The 20,884-nt window shown below is 48.5% G+C and overlaps 1 protein-coding gene across 5 annotated transcripts in view; it reads right to left on the bottom strand.

Annotated features, from left to right (window-relative positions):
- Positions 1–251: 251 nt before the first annotated feature.
- Positions 252–20,884, bottom strand: part of BLNK (B cell linker) — a 388,622-nt gene continuing 367,989 nt past the window's right edge. For all 5 annotated transcript variants that reach the window (XM_075352283.1, XM_075352284.1, XM_075352285.1 and 2 more), the window contains 3 exons: positions 7,515–7,598; positions 7,277–7,432; positions 252–595 (listed from right to left, as the gene is read on the bottom strand). In XM_075352283.1, coding sequence (XP_075208398.1) covers positions 476–595; positions 7,277–7,432; positions 7,515–7,598 — 360 coding nt within the window. In that variant the 3' untranslated portion in view covers positions 252–475. The remainder of the gene's footprint in view (positions 596–7,276; positions 7,433–7,514; positions 7,599–20,884) is intronic.

The following is a 20,884-nucleotide window of genomic DNA, read 5'->3' as shown; positions in this document are numbered from 1 at the left end:
GCAGCGATCCTGATAAGGTCAGATCGCTGGTCGTGATCGCTGCTGCGTCACTGTGTGTGACACCACCTTTACCTACAGAGGCAATCACTATAGAATTAAAATAACCTTGTAACACTGAACAAACCAGTTCTAGATTAGGACAGGTGCCTGTAATTTGCTAATTAGAGGTATTTAGTAAATTTGAGTAGAGAAAACATCATGTAACTCTCAAGGTTCCTTTAAATAATAAACCAATAAAACTCAGTTTGCCTTCAATTGAATTTATTGTGCACAGAAAATTAATATAATATATAAGTTATATACAGGAATCGGGGCTGTATGGACTGTCCTTGCTCACTATGGAGATAGACTGTATGTCAATTAAAGTGGCCAATTAGATGGATTTCCAGTTTTACAAAAAATTCTTGTGTTGCTTTTCTTGTCGACTTTTTCCACTGTAGAATTTCAACCGTGACGTGACGGTTCTGCAAATAGCTCAAGGGATCCGCACAGCCTGTTTTAACCTTGTCGAGTCTTTTGTATTGTTTTGGCTGTCAATTAGTACAAGAGGGGTTTGACCGTGATTTTCAATAATTTGTGCCACAGTACTGAATTTCTGTAAGGAAGAAAAAAAAGTGCATTTATGATTGTGAATATAAGGCAAAGTGAGATTTTCTATATCTGTGACAGGCCTTTTTCAGTAAATATTAGTACAGTATATCACAAAAGTGAGTACACCCATGACATATTTTATTATATCTTCATAGGACAACACTGAAGATCTGACACTTTGATACAATTTAAAAATAGTCTGTCCCGCTTGTGTAAAGCCTTGTGCACACGTTGAGTTTTTGGCAAGTTTTTTTTTCCCCCCCCAGTGTTTGTAAGCCAAAACCAGGAGTGGGACAATCAGAGGAAAAGTATAATAGAAACACGGGCATCGCTTCTGTATCTTTTACCCACTCCTGATTTTGGCTTACAAATACTGGAGGTTAAAACTCACCAAATACTCAAAGTGTGCACATGGCCTCACATTGTAAATTTGGTGTCCTCTAAATTACTCAACACATTAATGTCTAAACCGCTGGCAAGAAAAGGGAGTACACCTCTGAATGGAAAAGGCCAAATTGTGCCTAGTGGCAATAGATTCAAGCACTGCCTTAATTCTGTTAGGCATTAAGGTCACTAGAGCTTCACGGGAACCGCTGGGATCCTCTTCCATCCTCCGTGATAACCTCACAAAGCTGGTTGATATTAGAGACCTTGCGTTCCTCCACCTGAATGCCTCTCAGATGCTCATTAGGGTTTAGATCTGGAGACACTTGACCAGTCCAGCACCTTTACCCTCAGTTTCTTTATCAAGTCAGTGGTTGTATCTTAGGTGTGTTTGGGGTCGTTATCATTTTGGAATACTACCCTGTGGCCCAGTTTCTGAATGGAGGGGTTCATGCTCTGCTTCAGTATGTGACAGTACGGCCGGAGTCACACTTGTGAGTGCCTTGCGTGTAACTCGCGGGAGTCTCTCATTAAATCACCCGGCACAGCTGTACACTCCCCTAACAGGAGCGGGTCGGTTGCATGTATCTCTATGCAGCTCAGACGCTCCTGTCTAGAGAGTGAGCGGCCATGACGGTTGATGCAATGAGAGACTCGCGCGAGTTACACACAATGCACTCGCAAGTGTGATACTGGCCTACATGTTAGCATTTATGGTTCCATCAATGACCTGTAGCACCCCACACACACTTGACATCATCTATGTCAAATTTTATCTTGGTTTCATCAGACCACAGGGCATGGTTCCAGTAATCGATGCCCTTAGTCTGATTATCTTCAGCAAATGGTTCGCAGGCTTTTTTGTGCATCATCTTTAGAAGAGGCTTCCTTCTGGGACAACAGCCATGCAGGCCAATTTGTTTTGGTTGCAGCACTGACAGGCAAATCCCTCACCCCTGTAACCCCTGCATTAATGCTGGTAGCACTCATACTATTTTAAACAGACAACCTCTGGATAACATGCTGAGCTCGTGCGCTCAACTTCTTTGGTCGACCATGACGTGGGCTATTCTGAGTCAAACGTGTTTTGTTATACTGCTGTATGGTCTTGGCCACCATGCTGCAGCTCAGTTTCAGGGTGTTGGCAATCTTCTTAAAGCCAAGGCCATCATTGTGTAGAGCAACAATTCTCTTTTTCAGATCCTCTGAGATTTCTTTGCCATGAGGTGCCATGATGAACTTCCAGTGACTAGTATGAGAGTGTGTATGAGGGATAGCACTAAATTTAACACACCTGCTCCCAATTCACACATGAGACCTTGTAACACTAACGATCAACGGGGATGTGAATGACTAATTGGACACAATTGGGCCATTTTCATTTATGGGGTGTACTCACTTTTATTCCTAGCAGTTTAGACATTAATGGCTGTGTGTTGAGTTATTTAGAGGGCACCAAGTTTACACTGTTATACAAGCTGTACACTGACTACATCACATTATATCAAAGTGTCAGTTCTTCAGTGTCGTCCCATGGAAGATATAAAATATTTAGAAAAATGTGAGGGGTGTACTCACTTTTATGATCTAATGTAGCTTTCCTCAGAGCTCTCTGTTGTGAAACCCTGCGCAGTTGGTGAATTAGACTGTAGCAAGTATGGGGACTGCACTTTACAAAGCAGGTCATTGATGAAGATCTGGTAATAACATTATGTTGGTAACTACATTACATCCCTGCTTCCTGCTCATTTCTAAAAATGAATTAACCCTGAACTGGAGCGGATGCAACGACCGTTGAGGGAATGGTTGGACAGCAGCAGTAAAACAGGGCATCAAAATTGGGGTTATTCCTTTTAGAAAATCAAAGGCTTAGGGGCAATCTTATAATGTAGAAATATATGAGGGGACAGTACAGATATCTGCATAACCTTTCAACAATGACAGTGCGGTATCCTCTATGGCAGAGCCACATTCAGCTCTGAGAGAGGGTCGCAAGTCCCATCCAGCCCCCCCATTACCAGTATATTGACAGTCAGAGCTAGGAAGGACACCAAAATCTTGTGCCCCGGTCCCTTACAGGCAGTATACTCAAGGTGTTCCCACTTTACCCCCATTCGTTATTCCTACGTCAAGCATACTCCCCACACTATTGCATCCAGCTCAAGCACCCCTCTAATTTGCAGCATTATCCTATCCCCAACTTACTATATTCCCCCCAGTATATGTGCATCTAGATTTACTCATCTGTGCAGGGCTACTCAAAAAAGTAAAAAATGAAGACCTTCTATTCATAGCGGTTTGTTAGACCTGGTGTTAATGCACCGAGCTGGCAGACAACCGCAAGCCAAACATCATGGGCCACTGACCACATGTGTCTCCAAGGCACAGAACCCCTGCTTTATGTGTAGAGGAAGTAAGGCTTTATTAACATTCCAAATACAGATTCTTTACTGTACGAGCAGTGAAACCATGGAACTCTGCCATAAATGTTGCAATGATTAATTCATTAAACAAGGCCTGGATGCCTTTCTTGAAAAATATAATATTACAAGTTAGGGGTACTAGACTCTGTGATCCAAGGAACTAATCAGATTGTCGTATGTGGTATCGAGGAGGATTACCCCAACCACCCCCCAATATAGGGGGAAAAGCATCTGCCTCATGGTTTTTTTTTCTTCTGGATCAACATGTTAGGATGTAGGTTGAACTTAATAGGCTTATGTCTTCTTTCATCCTTAATTATGCTACAATAAAACCATACTTTCATAGTTTTACCTACAATCAACACAGTTGGAGGGGCAGATGCTTTTTTCCCATTATTAAGTGGGTACAAAATAATCCTTGATTTCACATACAGCACTCAGATTAGATCCCTGGATGAATGTCCCCTCACAGAGTCTAGTACCCCTAAGTTGTAATATTATATTTTTCAAGAAAGGCATCCAGGCCTTGTTTAATGAATTCAGTATTGAAACATTTATGGCAGAGTTCCATGTTCTCACTGCTCGTACAGTAAAGAATCTGTATTTGCAATGTGAATAAAACCTTACTTCTTCTTGACATAAAGCAGGGGTCCCCATCATGTAGCTTGGGAGCTATATGTAGCACAGTGACCCATGATGTATGACTTGTGGTTGTCTGCCAGCTCGGTCCATTAAGACCAGGTCTAACAACCCGCTATGAAAACTAGGTCCATGGTCTCAGTGCTCGTACAGTAAAGAATCTGCATTCACAATATTAATGAAGCTTTACTTCCACCCGCTGTAGATTGAACAGAACTTTGCTGTTCATCTGAATTCAGTGTTTACATTTGGCCGTTGCTTGAGCTAAAAACAACTTATGGATGGGGGTGCTGTGTGATGGACCCCCTGCATTTGATATTGATGACCTATCCTAAGCATAGGTCATAAAAATAATATGCCAGACAAACCCTTTCATATTTTTGATGATTATGTCATGGCAAATTGCCTCCTCAGTGAGGAAGAAGAATTGAACTCCAGTGCCACCTTTTGGAAGTAGCAATCCTAAATGTCAGTAGTGACCTTCTAATGAGCTTTGCCAAATGACTTAGGATAAAAGGGAAACCAGAATTTCAATTTGGACACACCGTGTTTTGGGTGTTGCCTCTCCTGTAAAGTAAACTATGAGATCTGATTTGTCTGTTAGAGAGGAGACACCTCTGACTGGGGTTCTCTCCTTGTGGAGAGTGACATGCCAGTGTAAGGAGACTTACAGTTAGGTCCAGAAATATTTGGACAGTGACACAATTTTCGCGAGTTGGGCTCTGCATGCCACCACATTGGATTTGAAATGAAACCTCTACAACAGAATTCAAGTGCAGATTGTAACGTTTAATTTGAAGGTTTGAACAGAAATATCTGATAGAAATTGTAGGAATTGTACACATTTCTTTACAAACACTCCACATTTTAGGATGTCAAAAGTAATTGGACAAATACACCAAACCCAAACAAAATATTTTTAATTTCAATATTTTGTTTCGAATCCTTTGGCGGCAATCACTGCCTTAAGTCTGGAACCCATGGACATCACCAACCGCTGGGTTTCCTCCTTCTTAATGCTTTGCCAGGCCTTTACTGCCGCAGCCTTCAGGTCTTGCTTGTTTGTGGGTCTTTCCGTCTTAAGTCTGGATTTGAGCAAGTGAAATGCATGCTCAATTGGGTTAAGATCTGGTGATTGACTTGGCCATTGCAGAATGTTCCACTTTTTTGCACTCATGAACTCCTGGGTAGCTTTGGCTGTATGCTTGGGGTCATTGTCCATCTGTACTATGAAGCGCCGTCCGATCAACTTTGCGGCATTTGGCTGAATCTGGGCTGAAAGTATATCCCGGTACACTTCAGAATTCATCCGGCTACTCTTGTCTGCTGTTATGTCATCAATAAACACAAGTGACCCAGTGCCATTGAAAGCCATGCATGCCCATGCCATCACGTTGCCTCCACCATGTTTTACAGAGGATGTGGTATGCCTTGGATCATGTGCCGTTCCCTTTCTTCTCCAAACTTTTTTCTTCCCATCATTCTGGTACAGGTTGATCTTTGTCTCATCTGTCCATAGAATACTTTTCCAGAACTGAGCTGGCTTCATGAGGTGTTTTTCAGCAAATTTAACTCTGGCCTGTCTATTTTTGGAATTGATGAATGGTTTGCATCTAGATGTGAACCCTTTGTATTTACTTTCATGGAGTCTTCTCTTTACTGTTGACTTAGAGACAGATACACCTACTTCACTGAGAGTGTTCTGGACTTCAGTTGATGTTGTGAACGGGTTCTTCTTCACCAAAGAAAGTATGCGGCGATCATCCACCACTGTTGTCATCCGTGGACGCCCAGGCCTTTTTGAGTTCCCAAGCTCACCAGTCAATTCCTTTTTTCTCAGAATGTACCTGACTGTTGATTTTGCTACTCCAAGCATGTCTGCTATCTCTCTGATGGATTTTTTCTTTTTTTTCAGCCTCAGGATGTTCTGCTTCACCTCAATTGAGAGTTCCTTAGACCGCATGTTGTCTGGTCACAGCAACAGCTTCCAAATGCAAAACCACACACCTGTAATCAACCCCAGACCTTTTAACTACTTCATTGATTACAGGTTAACGAGGGAGACGCCTTCAGAGTTAATTGCAGCCCTTAGAGTCCCTTGTCCAATTACTTTTGGTCCCTTGAAAAAGAGGAGGCTATGCATTACAGAGCTATGATTCCTAAACCCTTTCTCCGATTTGGATGTGAAAACTCTCATATTGCAGCTGGGAGTGTGCACTTTCAGCCCATATTATATATATAATTGTATTTCTGAACATGTTTTTGTAAACAGCTAAAATAACAAAACTTGTGTCACTGTCCAAATATTTCTGGACCTAACTGTATAGGCCATGAATTGCTCCTCTGAGAAACTATATATGCAAAGGAAGAGGACTTGAACTTTAGTGCCACTTATTGGAAACAACAATCCTAAAATTCAATTTCGACCCATTAACGTTATTCTGAATCAAGTGTAAAGCGGGCTTTACACGCTACGATATCATTGCCCATATCGTTAGCGTGCGTACCCGCCCCCATCTTTTGTGCGACACGGGCATATCGCTGCTCGTGGCGCACAAAATCGCGCACTCCCGTCACACAGACTTACCTGCTCTGCGACGTCGCTCTGGCCGGCGATCTGCCTCCTTTCTAAGGGGGCGGGTCGTGCGGCGTCACAGCGACGTCACACGGCAGGCGTCCAATAGAAGAGGAGGGGCAGAGATGAGCGGGAGGTAAACATCCCGCCCACCTCCTTCCTTCCGCATTGCCGGTGGACGCAGGTAAGGAGATGTTCCTCGCTCCTGCGGTGTCATACATAGCGATGTGTGCTGCCGCAGGAACGTGGAACAACATCGTGAATGAGCGTTAAACGATTTTTGGTTTTAGGACGACCTCTCTGCGTCAAACGATTTTGAGATCGTTTAAGGTCGCACAAAAGTGTCACACGCTGCGATATCGTTAATGACGATGGCTGTGCGTCACTAACGACGTGACCCCGACGATAAAACATTAACGATATCGTAGCGTGTAAAGCCCCCTTTACACTGTATGGCTCTATTAGGGTTCACTAGGATGAGTAAACTTGTCAAGAGAGGAGCCACATGACCTACATCAATGAGCAAGAATAGCAAGTTAACACATTTATACTCAATGTACTACTGTAGAATTTTTTTGAGCAAGTTCTAATATTTACCATCTTAATTTTGCTACTATCAATCTAGTAAAAATAAAATGTATATAATATTTGAAAAGTTTTATACCTCTTCTCCACTTTTCTCTCTCCCCAGAGCGTACTGTCGTGTAGCCTCAATATATCGCACCGGAATATTATACACTCGTCTTTTGTAAAATACTACGAGGGTGAATGGCTGCTTACAGTCATGTCCGCTGCTTTTTCTCACTAAGAAAGATCCGTCCTGTTTGAAATAGAAACCTTATTGTAATAATTGTCATCATTTTTTACTAATTATGATCTTAAAACACAAAGGGAGGCCATACCTTGGAGGTAGCGGTCAGAGCTTCTTCTGCTTTTTGGCGGTCACATGATGCAACATACCACTCTTTATTGAGGACGTCAGCATTCTGCAACGCAAAAATACGTATGGTATGAATTAGACTTGCATGACAATGCGACTGAGGTTATAATGTTTGCCAAGGCTTGAGTATGCCACGTTATCGCTAATACTTAAAATAATTGGAGTGAGATTTCTCTGCCTTCACATCTCGATGCAATAAAAGCATCAAAAAGATGAATGTCTAAATATGCGCCAACTTCCTTTTTGTTAGTCATAGACATTTTGTTATGGCTTGTTTCTTTTCACTAATTTGCTGAATGTTAAATTAATCCCTATACATATATACAGTATATACACACACACACACACACACACAGATACATACACACATATATACACACACACACACACACACACACACACACGGGTCAGTCCCTACAAAAGATTAAATGACACTGTCTTTAAGAGACAATGCTCCCCTCCACTCTTTGTGCACTAGGACTAGCCTAAACCCTCAGCACTTTGTGTTTGTTGGTTTAGGCAGGGGCGATGGAATAAGCGCAAAGAGCGGGAAAGCAGGGAGAGTGTTAAAGCAAAGAGAGCCAGAAGGGGAAAGGGCCCAGTTGTTGCCCGGTGGAGAGGGAGCTGGGCAAGAAGGTGGATCTTCCCCGGAGAAATCACCTGGTTCAGCGTCCTATAGAGAGGGAGTGTGGTGCCTGACTTAGAGAGAACCAATGAGCAAGACCGCGAGAGAGAACACAGGGCAGCATGCCTGTACAGAAGCGGTTTACTCCAAGCACCTGCAGGCCGAAGACAGAAAGAGAGACGCAACCCGGTGAAACTAGTGACCCTTCAGGCCCGGAAAGGGAACGGAAACCCTTGCCTTAAAGGGAAGTACACACTGCCAAGTCAACGCAGCCACTTTGGGAAGGAGACAAAGTTAATGGACTTTTCCCCCTGTTGCGGTACCTTGAGTGCAATACCAGTGTTCCCCTAAGTTCGAGCTGATCGCAGGCCTTGGTAGTCAGTGCACAGTAGCAGATTGGCCCGGTCAGTGGAGGCCATTTAGGTACTAGGCTGGAGTAGTCAATAATAATTGTCTTCATTGTTTATATTGAACTTTTCATTGAAATAGGTGGAGCGCCAGCTAACAGCTTGTGTGCCTGTTATCGCTGTTACCAATATACAGATTGTTGATTTTATTCCCTTGCTCTGATACCTCCTATGATGGTGTGATATGGTGGGTTCGCTATTATTTTATGCTTATATTTTTACTCATTGTAGGAATGTTGCCTAAAGGGGGCTTTACACGCTACGACATCGCTAATGCTAACTCGTTGGGGTCACGAAATTGGTGACGCACATCCGGCCGCATTAGCGATGCCGTTGCATGTGACACCGATGAGCGATTTTGCATCGTTGCAAAAACGTGCAAAATCGCTCATCGGTGACATGGGGGTCCATTCTCAAAAATCGTTACTGCAGCAGTAACGAGGTTGTTCCTCGTTCCTGCGGCAGCACACATCGCTCCGTGTGATACCGCAGGAACGAGGAACCTCTCCTTACCTGCCTCCCGGCCGCTATGCGGAACGTAGGAGGTGGGCGGGATGTTACGTCCCGCTCAGCTCCGCCCCTCCGCTGCTATTGGGCGGCCGCTCAGTGACGTCGCTGTGATGCCGCACGAACCGCCCCCTTAGAATGGAGGCGGTTCGCCGGTCACAGCGACGTCGCCGGGCAGGTAAGTATGTGTGACGGGTCTGGGCGATGTTGTGCGGCACGGGCAGCGATTTGCCCGTGTCGCGCAACAGATGGGGGCGGGTACCCACACTAGCGATATCGGGACCGATATCGCAGTGTATAAAGCCCGCTTTATTGTTCTGTGTACAATAAAGAAGGTTCGATAATTGAATTAGCTCATTCCTGACAGTCCATTCATTACTCCTCTGCTCTCCAAATGCCAAAAATCACCCCCTGTAGTGCCTCCGTCTCCAGGTGAGCCTGAAAAACAACCAACCTGTCTGCCTATCCCTGGATATAAAGCTGGTGTCACACACAGCGACAACGACAACGACGTCGCTGCTACGTCACCATTTTCTGTGACGTTGCAGCGACGTCCCGTCGCTGTCGCTGTGTGTGACATCCAGCAACGACCTGGCCCCTGCTGTGAGGTCGCAGGTCGTTGCTGAATGTCCAGCTTCATTTTTTGGTCGTCACTCTCCCGCTGTGACACACACATCGCTGTGTGCGACAGCGAGAGAGCGACGAAATGAAGCGAGCAGGAGCCGGCGTCTGGCAGCTGCGAAGCTGTAACCAGCGTAAACATCGGGTAACCAAGGGAAGCCCTTTCCCTGGTTACCCGATATTTACCTTGGTTACCAGCCTCCGCCCTTGCTGCCAGTGCCGGCTCCTGCTCTGTGCCCATGTGGCTGCAGTACGCATCGGGTAATTAACCCGATGTATACTGTAGCAAGGAGCCAGCGCTAAGCAGTGCGCGCGGCTCCCTGCTCTCTGCAGTGTGACATGTAGCTGCAGCACACATCGGGTTAATTAACCCGATGTGTACTGTACCTAGGAGAGCAAGGAGCCAGCGCTAAGCGCGGCTCCCTGCTCTCTGCACATGTAGCACAGCGACGTTATGATCGCTGCTTCTGCTGTGTTTGACAGCTAAGCAGCGATCATAACAGCGACTTACAAGGTCGCTGTTACGTCACAGAAAATGGTGACGTAACAGCGACGTCGTTGTCGCTTAGTGTGACCCCAGCTTAAGGATTGAGCCTGGGAAGGACATAGAAACAGTAGATGGATCATCTGTGGGACAGCTGATGCTACGGCAACAATATTGCAACCCAGATTGCTGTGAGATGGAGGCTGAAGCTGAGAAGAACCTGCAGATGCATCAGTTATAATCACACACAGCTCTGCAGTGAGAGCATAGAACGGCCATCACACTGGTAACTTCTATTTAAAATAATCTCTGGAGGCGGAGTTATCTTCCAGGCAGCATCTGCCCCATAGCCTGGAAGAACTCATTTACATAGAGAAATAAAAGATAATTTATCACTAGCAAAGCATTTGAGACATACAGGTATGACATTATTCAGCATTCTATAACCTGCATTGCCCATGTTAATAGTTTAGTTAGGTCAAATGTAATGACCAGCTCCCTTTAATTGTTGACCTGGATTAATATATTTGGCAGTTGCTTGAGTTACGATTTTGTTATATTCTTCTCACATTTATGACTTTATTGCAGTCAATAAGTGCTGCTCTATCGACACAGTACAAGCTGCAATAAGCAGCACTCTCTAGTCTGCTATGTATTTGCCAGGCAAAGGCCCAAGGTTTAGATTCCTCACATTCCTAAAGGGTTATATAAATCACTGCAGTGAATTCTCCAGTTATAATGCATGATAATGAACTGGCTATAGGATCACATTAGCAGTCATGGACACCTAAGCGGAGAACTCAATGTGCGTTTTCTGCTTCTAACCTTCTACTCTTTTTATAGCCGAAAGAAGATCATTTGCAGCAGCCTGATAGCAGTTGTGTAACTAATAATTAATCAGTGATTATTAAAGGGGTTGTCTAAAACTGCAAGTCTTTAGTCACTCTATGCAGACGTGTCAATCTTCATTTCATGCATCACTCGCACCGTAAAGATTCTCCGGTAGATGCAATTTAAGCTAAAGTGACGCCCTGGACTAGCCAAGTAGTCACAGACAGGCCCTTGCACAAACACCAGTCCCCTAAAAAGGTAACAGCAGCCAATCTAAAAACCCTGAGTCATCCCTCTCAGGCTTTGACGTTCACACCCGGGGGAGGAGCCAGGCGGTTGGCCACGCCCACCGAGGAGTTCGAATAGCTGGAGGCGGGAAAAACAAGCAGATAAAGTTAGGGAGGAGAGGAGAGCAGTCTAGGAGGTGAAAGGAGAGGTGTTAGAAGGAGAAAACGTCTGTCGGGGATCTGGGTCATAGCCCGGAAACCCTGTGGCCAAGAGGCAGACGGTGGTTGCCGCCTGCAGGAGCCGGGAAGACTGCTGGTGGAACCGTAAGGGACCGAGACAGGGTAGTGGCCCACCGGTACCGAACCGGGGAACCAACTGGAAACCGGAGCACCAGGAGGGGTACTCAGACCCAGAACGAGGCCCAGAAACCACAGGACCGAGTCAAATTCACTGATTGGGGTCTGGACCTTAGGTTCTTTCCCACCCAAGTCCCGACTGAAGATAACAGCCCCACGAGGGGGATAGAAAGCCACCGCTCAGGCAGAGAGATCCCACGGGCCAGCGTCTGCGGGCAAACACACACAAATCCGGGGAGCGGATTCCCGTCGCGGAAGCGCAGGCAGTCAAAATCTACAAACGAGGTGCAGGAGAAAGGAGGTGACCACCAAACCGGGTGGTGTACCAGACGCAGCCGGCTGCGGGCACCGACCACCATCTTTTTGGTTTACCAGAGACTCCGGTGTATCTGTCATAGTGAGTACAACAGTGCCCTCGGGCCACGCACTGCCCCGCATCACGCCAACACGCCCGCACCCCCGCATCCTAACCCCCAACAACCAGGCCCCGGGACCATCAACCCCTACCCACGGAGGGGTCAACACGTGGCTGCGCAACACCGTCCCCGGGAGTCTAGTCAACGGCAGCGGTGGTGTCCACACTCACCACGACCCGTGGGTGGCGTCATGAACTTAAACCCAAAAACCACGGCTCCGGCTGTGAACCTCCCCACTGAAACCCCCCTCACGTAGCGCCAGCCTCCCTTCAGAGCGACGTGACCCCCGGGTCCGGAGGCGCTCGAGCCACCCACCGACAAGCCCGGATCCGAGCGTCTCCGCTGCAGCCGAGCCCCGGGGCCGTACACTAGTACACAATGCAATTTACGCCTTTAATATACCACATAGCAGCTCACTAGTGCATTTATTGGACCATTGCCCTAAGTGCAGACTCCATAAAGCAAAACTGTTTCACTACATATGGCAGGGGTGGGGAACCTTTTTACTGCCGGGGGCCATTTGGAATTTCCTACTAACCTTTGGGGGCCGCACAACATTATCAACCTGAAAAATAACCCTGCTATATTTGGTCAAACGATTAACTCACCCCTATTGTGGTGGCCGGAGCTGCTTCTCTTTGGTGCGATTGTAATGTTCGGTGATATTGATCATCTTGTTTCTCACAGCTGCTTTTCCAGGTTTGTCTCTGTCTGGAGATGCTGGGGGCATACACATCACAGGAGGGGCCAGGGCGCATAAATTACAGGAGACACTGGGAGTACACATCACAGGAGGGGCTGGGGCATATACATCACAGGAGGGGCTGGGGCATATACATCACAGGAGGGGCTGGGGCATATACATCACAGAAGGGGCTGGGGCATATACATCACAGGAGGGGCTGGGGCATATACATCACAGGAGGGGCTGGGGCATATACATCACAGGAGGGGCTGGGGCATATACATCACAGGAGGGGCTGGGGCATATACATCACAGGAGGGGCTGGGGCATATACATCACAGGAGGGGCTGGGGCATATACATCACAGGAGGGGCTGAGGCATATACATCACAGAAGGGGCTGGGGCATATACATCACAGGAGGGGCTGGGGCATATACATCACAGGAGGGGCTGGGGCATATACATCACAGGAGGAGCTGGGGCATATACATCACAGGAGGGGCTGGGGCATATACATCAGTAGGGGGCATGGACAGCCCTGGCGGTGGCACAGACATGACTGGGGACACGCACAGCACTGGGTGGCAGCACGCACAGCACTGGGTGGCAGCACGCACTGCACTGGGTGGCAGCACGCACTGCACTGGGTGGCAGCACGCACTGCACTGGGTGGCAGCACGCACTGCACTGGGTGGCAGCACGGACTGCACTGGGTGGCAGCATTAGGGAGACAGACACGTCTGGGGGAACATAGACATCAATAGGAGAGCACGGACTGGGGAGCATAGAAAGCAGTGGGAGGGTACAGACAGCAGTAGCGAGTTAAGAGCACTGAGGGGTGGCACACAGCACTGGGGAGCATGGACAGCATAAGGGGGACACAGGCAGCACTCACCGTGGCATGGACAGCACTGGTGGCAGCATGGACAGCATTAGGTGGTGTGGACAGCACTGGTGGGGGGGCATAGACATCACCCAGGGGGTACAGACAGCACTAGGGGGGGCACGGACAGCAGTGAGGGGTTACACCGCGCTGAGGGGGTACACAGCACTGGGGTGTACACAGCATTAGGGGGTACACACAGCACTAGGGGGTACACACAGCACCTGGGGGTACACAGCACTGGGGGGTACACACTGTACTAGGAGGTACACAGCATGAGGGGGTACACACAGCACGAGGGGGTACACAGCACGAGGGGGTACACAGCACGAGGGGGTACACACAGCATTAAGGGGTACACAGCATTAGGGGGTACACACAGCATTAAGGGGTACACACAGCATTAAGGGGTACTCACTGTACTAGGGGGTACTCGCTGCACTAGGTGGTACACACTGCACTAGGGGGCACATAGCACGAGGGGGTACACACAGCACTGGGGTGTACACAGCACTAGGGGGTACACACAGCACTAGGGGGTACACACAGCACCTGGGGGTACACACAGCACCTGGGGGGTACACACTGTACTAGGAGGTACACAGCATGAGGGGGTACACACAGCACGAGGGGGTACACAGCACGAGGGGGTACACAGCACGAGGGGGTACACAGCATGAGGGGGTACACAGCATGAGGGGGTACACAGCATTAAGGGGTACACACAGCATTAAGGGGTACACACAGCATTAAGGGGTACACACAGCATTAGGGGGTACACACAGCATTAGGGGGTACACAGCATTAGGGGGTACACACAGCATTAAGGGGTACACACAGCATTAAGGGGTACTCACTGTACTAGGGGGTACTCGCTGCACTAGGTGGTACACACTGCACTAGGGGGCACATAGCACGAGGGGGTACACACAGCACTGGGGTGTACACAGCACTAGGGGGTACACACAGCACTAGGGGGTACACACAGCACCTGGGGGTACACACAGCACCTGGGGGTACACACAGCACCTGGGGGGTACACACTGTACTAGGAGGTACACAGCATGAGGGGGTACACACAGCACGAGGGGGTACACAGCACGAGGGGGTACACAGCACGAGGGGGTACACAGCATGAGGGGGTACACAGCATGAGGGGGTACACAGCATTAAGGGGTACACACAGCATTAAGGGGTACACACAGCATTAAGGGGTACACACAGCATTAGGGGGTACACACAGCATTAGGGGGTACTCACTGTACTAGGGGGTACACACTGTACTAGGGGGTACACACTGCACTAGGGGGTACATACAGCACAAGGGGGTACACAGCATTGGGGGGTACATACAGCACGAGGGGGTACACACAGCATTGGGGGGTACATACAGCATTGGGGGGTACACACAGTACGAGGGTGTACACAGCACTGAGCGGGGGGGGGGGGCAGCGATGGGTTGAGTACTCGCAGTGAGGGGGAGGGAGAGTCTCACACACACACACAGCAGGTCCGGGAGGCTGGTAAACCTGCTGCAGCTCTTCTGTGTGACTTTATCGCAGCGTGCTGCTTACCCGCCCACCAGAGCACACATGCCAGGGATAAGCCTAGAATGTATGGGCTGCAGTCAGGTCCTGGAAGTCAGGATCTGGAGAGAGCCCGTACATTCTAGCATCTACCCACAGGGCATCAGGCTGTGGGATTTAAAGGGCCGGCAGCCGGGAAAAGCGCGGCTGCCACCAAAGCACAATGGTCCCCGGGAATGTGCCCGGGGGCCGCATAAAAAGTCGTCACGGGCCGTATACGGCCCGCGGGCCGGAGGTTCCCCACCCCTGACATATGGGAATGCCCACAGGTGAGGGGGGTATGGGTAGAAGCGGTGGCGTACATATTGAGGATTTGGAAAGTAGTTATACCCGTCACCCCTCAGGCCTGTTTGTTTCACTGTATAGAAGCCCCTACGGAAACTGACATTGCTTGTAGTCAAGAAATGCTTACTTAGGAATTGGCTGATAAGACAGACTCCAAGAAATAGGCCAGAATCACACTTGCTAGTGCCTCGCGTGTAACTCGCGCGAGTCTCTCATGGAAGAACCCGGCATGGCCGCACACTCTCCTGACAGGAGCGGGTCGGTTGCATGTATCTCTATGCAGTTCAGACGCTCCAGTATGCATAGTGTGCGGCCATGCCGGGTTCTACCATGAGAGACTCGCGCGAGTTACACGCGAGGCACTAGCAAGTGTGATTCTGGCCATACAGAAATAGTCGATACCCTAAAAGCAATAATGATGTACAACAAACTGCATTCAGAGAAACATAAGGAAAAGTCCACTAAAAGATTCTTCAAAAAGTGGAGAACATTTATTGAGCAAAGCTTCACACAAACGAAAATCACCCAGTTAATTAAAGCATTTGAACACACGTCTTGGTATTGTTTGCAACACACTGTAGAGACACTGAAGGTAGGGAGCATCCAAAGGACCAACTGAATTGAACAAATTTGTTAGTTTGTTAAGTTAAAGGAAATTATTGTTAAGATAATTCTATGGAGATGAAATTGTTGTGACAATAAAAAAGAAAATGATGTAACAGAAGCAGTGTACGATCCGGAGACATTTTATGAAACGTAACAACTAGAGATGAGCGAACCGGTCCCGGTTCGGCTCGAGGCGGTTCGCCGAACGGGGGGTCTGGCTCGAGTTCGGCTCGTCGAACGTTCGACGAACCGAACTCGAGCCCATAGGAAACAATGGCAGGCAATCACAAACACAGTAAAACACCTAGAAAACACCCTGAAAGGTGTCCAAAAGGTGACAAACAACTCACAACATAACACAAACACATGGGAAAGTGACAAGGACATATACTCATGTGAAAACAAAACAGCTGGACAAGGAAAAAGAGGGAGACACACAGATATATGAGTATATGCAAAGAAACATCGATTCCATTATTGTGCAACTTGAGCCCTGCTCATTTTAGGCTTCCAATCTGGATAAATTGCCTGAGCTCGCCACGTACGCCTTGAGGATCTTGTCGTGTCCTGCAGCCAGCGTTCTCTCGGAACCTGTCTTCAGTGCTGCTGGGGGTCTGCTGGCAGATAAGCACACGTGTCTGTCCACTGACAATGTGGACCTGGCTCTCAGAGGACTTTTCTTCCCCTGGGTCAGCCAGGGGAGGCGAAAGGCACGCGTATTTTTGAGAGTGCTTCATGCAAAGCATCTTTTTCTTTGTCAAAAGGGGGGCTCAACCGATGACAGTCAAGTGGGGTGTGTGTGGCCCAGTTAGTGGCAACGAGGGAGACTGTGGTTGGAGTCCCCTCGCTGTGTCTCTAAAAGAACCAAGATGAACAAGTCATGGCTCTCAGAGGACTTTTCTTCCCCTGGGTCAGCCAGGGGACGGGAAAGGCACGCGTATTTTTGAGAGTGCTTCATGCAAAGCATCTTTTTCTTTTTCAAAAGGGTGCTCAATCGATGCCAGTCAAGTGGGGTGTGTGTGGCCCAGTTAGTGGCAACGAGGGAGACTGTGGTTGGAGTCCCCTCGCTGTGTCTCTAAAAGAACCAAGATGAACAAGTCATGGCTCTCAGAGGACTTTTCTTCCCCTGGGTCAGCCAGGGGACGGGAAAGGCACGCGTATTTTTGAGAGTGCTTCATGCAAAGCATCTTTTTCTTTGTCAAAAGGGTGCTCAACCGATGCCAGTCAAGTGGGGTGTGTGTGGCCCAGTTAGTGGCAACGAGGGAGACTGTGGTTGGAGTCCCCTCGCTGTGTCTCTAAAAGAACCAAGATGAACAAGTCATGGCTCTCAGAGGACTTTTCTTCCCCTGGGTCAGCCAGGGGACGGGAAAGGCACGCGTATTTTTGAGAGTGCTTCATGCAAAGCATCTTTTTCTTTTTCAAAAGGGGGCTCAACCGATGCCAGTCAAGTGGGGTGTGTGTGGCCCAGTTAGTGGCAACGAGGGAGACTGTGGTTGGAGTCCCCTCGCTGTGTCTCTAAAAGAACCAAGATGAACAAGTCATGGCTCTCAGAGGACTTTTCTTCCCCTGGGTCAGCCAGGGGACGGGAAAGGCACGCGTATTTTTGAGAGTGCTTCATGCAAAGCATCTTTTTCTTTGTCAAAAGGGGGGGTCAACCGATGCCAGTCAAGTGGGGTGTGTGTGGCCCAGTTAGTGGCAACGAGGGAGACTGTGGTTGGAGTCCCCTCGCTGTGTCTCTAAAAGAACCAAGATGAACAAGTCATGGCTCTCAGAGGACTTTTCTTCCCCTGGGTCAGCCAGGGGACGGGAAAGGCACGCGTATTTTTGAGAGTGCTTCATGCAAAGCATCTTTTTCTTTTTCAAAAGGGTGCTCAACCGATGCCAGTCAAGTGGGGTGTGTGTGGCCCAGTTAGTGGCAACGAGGGAGACTGTGGTTGGAGTCCCCTCGCTGTGTCTCTAAAAGAACCAAGATGAACAAGTCATGGCTCTCAGAGGACTTTTCTTCCCCTGGGTCAGCCAGGGGACGGGAAAGGCACGCGTATTTTTGAGAGTGCTTCATGCAAAGCATCTTTTTCTTTTTCAAAAGGGGGCTCAACCGATGCCAGTCAAGTGGGGTGTGTGTGGCCCAGTTAGTGGCAACGAGGGAGACTGTGGTTGGAGTCCCCTCGCTGTGTCTCTAAAAGAACCAAGATGAACAAGTCATGGCTCTCAGAGGACTTTTCTTCCCCTGGGTCAGCCAGGGGACGGGAAAGGCACGCGTATTTTTGAGAGTGCTTCATGCAAAGCATCTTTTTCTTTGTCAAAAGGGGGGCTCAACCGATGCCAGTCAAGTGGGGTGTGTGTGGCCCAGTTAGTGGCAACGAGGGAGACTGTGGTTGGAGTCCCCTCGCTGTGTCTCTAAAAGAACCAAGATGAACAAGTCATGGCTCTCAGAGGACTTTTCTTCCCCTGGGTCAGCCAGGGGACGGGAAAGGCACGCGTATTTTTGAGAGTGCTTCATGCAAAGCATCTTTTTCTTTTTCAAAAGGGTGCTCAACCGATGCCAGTCAAGTGGGGTGTGTGTGGCCCAGTTAGTGGCAACGAGGGAGACTGTGGTTGGAGTCCCCTCGCTGTGTCTCTAAAAGAACCAAGATGAACAAGTCATGGCTCTCAGAGGACTTTTCTTCCCCTGGGTCAGCCAGGGGACGGGAAAGGCACGCGTATTTTTGAGAGTGCTTCATGCAAAGCATCTTTTTCTTTTTCAAAAGGGGGCTCAACCGATGCCAGTCAAGTGGGGTGTGTGTGGCCCAGTTAGTGGCAACGAGGGAGACTGTGGTTGGAGTCCCCTCGCTGTGTCTCTAAAAGAACCAAGATGAACAAGTCATGGCTCTCAGAGGACTTTTCTTCCCCTGGGTCAGCCAGGGGACGGGAAAGGCACGCGTATTTTTGAGAGTGCTTCATGCAAAGCATCTTTTTCTTTGTCAAAAGGGGGCTCAACCGATGCCAGTCAAGTGGGGTGTGTGTGGCCCAGTTAGTGGCAACGAGGGAGACTGTGGTTGGAGTCCCCTCGCTGTGTCTCTAAAAGAACCAAGATGAACAAGTCATGGCTCTCAGAGGACTTTTCTTCCCCTGGGTCAGCCAGGGGACGGGAAAGGCACGCGTATTTTTGAGAGTGCTTCATGCAAAGCATCTTTTTCTTTTTCAAAAGGGGGCTCAACCGATGCCAGTCAAGTGGGGTGTGTGTGGCCCAGTTAGTGGCAACGAGGGAGACTGTGGTTGGAGTCCCCTCGCTGTGTCTCTAAAAGAACCAAGATGAACAAGTCATGGCTCTCAGAGGACTTTTCTTCCCCTGGGTCAGCCAGGGGACGGGAAAGGCACGCGTATTTTTGAGAGTGCTTCATGCAAAGCATCTTTTTCTTTGTCAAAAGGGGGGGTCAACCGATGCCAGTCAAGTGGGGTGTGTGTGGCCCAGTTAGTGGCAACGAGGGAGACTGTGGTTGGAGTCCCCTCGCTGTGTCTCTAAAAGAACCAAGATGAACAAGTCATGGCTCTCAGAGGACTTTTCTTCCCCTGGGTCAGCCAGGGGACGGGAAAGGCACGCGTATTTTTGAGAGTGCTTCATGCAAAGCATCTTTTTCTTTTTCAAAAGGGGGCTCAACCGATGCCAGTCAAGTGGGGTGTGTGTGGCCCAGTTAGTGGCAACGAGGGAGACTGTGGTTGGAGTCCCCTCGCTGTGTCTCTAAAAGAACCAAGATGAACAAGTCATGGCTCTCAGAGGACTTTTCTTCCCCTGGGTCAGCCAGGGGACGGGAAAGGCACGCGTATTTTTGAGAGTGCTTCATGCAAAGCATCTTTTTCTTTGTCAAAAGGGGGGCTCAACCGATGCCAGTCAAGTGGGGTGTGTGTGGCCCAGTTAGTGGCAACGAGGGAGACTGTGGTTGGAGTCCCCTCGCTGTGTTTTACATGCTTTTAGAAGGGCATGAAATGGCTTGGAGGTTGACTTTCATCATATGCAAACTGTTGGCTACCAAAATGCTGCCTTTCCAACAACTGTGGTTATAGGCAATGAGGAACATACTGATGAAGATGAGACGCAGATACCCGATTGGGATGACAACTTAAATATTCGGTCAGGGCAAGAAGAAACTCGGTCTGAGGGGTAGGGGAGTGCAAACACAACAATTGATGATTAAGTTCTAGATCACACCTACTGTCAACCCACAGTCAGACACTCGAGGAGGTCAACAGAGGCGGTGGAGGAGGATGCAACCGACGTCGAAGTAACCTGGCGCCTTCCTGGACACAGTCGGAGCACTGGTAGCACGTCTACAACTGCATCCTCAGCCACCACTCTGCCTCTGAGCATTATTCGGGGTGGATCAACAGGTCGCATGGCCTCTAAGCCTTGCCTAGCCAGGTCCTTTTTTGACATAGAAAAAGATCGCCCAAATTATGTGATCTGTAAAATTTGTCATGGTTCTCTTAGTAGAGGTCAAAACCTCAGCAGTTTGACAACTTCTTCCATGAATCGTCACATGAATAAATATCATATGGCCCGATGGGAAGCTCACCGTGCTGCAATGCGGCCTAGCGGAGCGAACCATCCACCGCCTGCCCCTTCCAGTGCATCCGCGCGCTCGTCATCTTCTAGGACTGTGGGGACAGCTGTCACACCTGTTTTTCCACCCACAACTTCCACCACTGTAACCGCAACAGGCAGTTTGCTTGGTAGGTCGTCAGTTGGTTTGGAAGGGGAAACAAGTGAGTGTGTACAGCTCTCTCAGACATCGATAGCACCAACTTTGGATGAAGGCAACATCATGTCTCCGCCT

This window comes from Anomaloglossus baeobatrachus, chromosome 5 (assembly GCF_048569485.1).
Source record: "Anomaloglossus baeobatrachus isolate aAnoBae1 chromosome 5, aAnoBae1.hap1, whole genome shotgun sequence".
NCBI classification, from domain to species: domain Eukaryota; kingdom Metazoa; phylum Chordata; class Amphibia; order Anura; family Aromobatidae; genus Anomaloglossus; species Anomaloglossus baeobatrachus.
The sequence above is the reverse complement of the archived record's forward strand: the minus strand, read 5'-3'. Positions and strand labels throughout refer to the sequence as shown.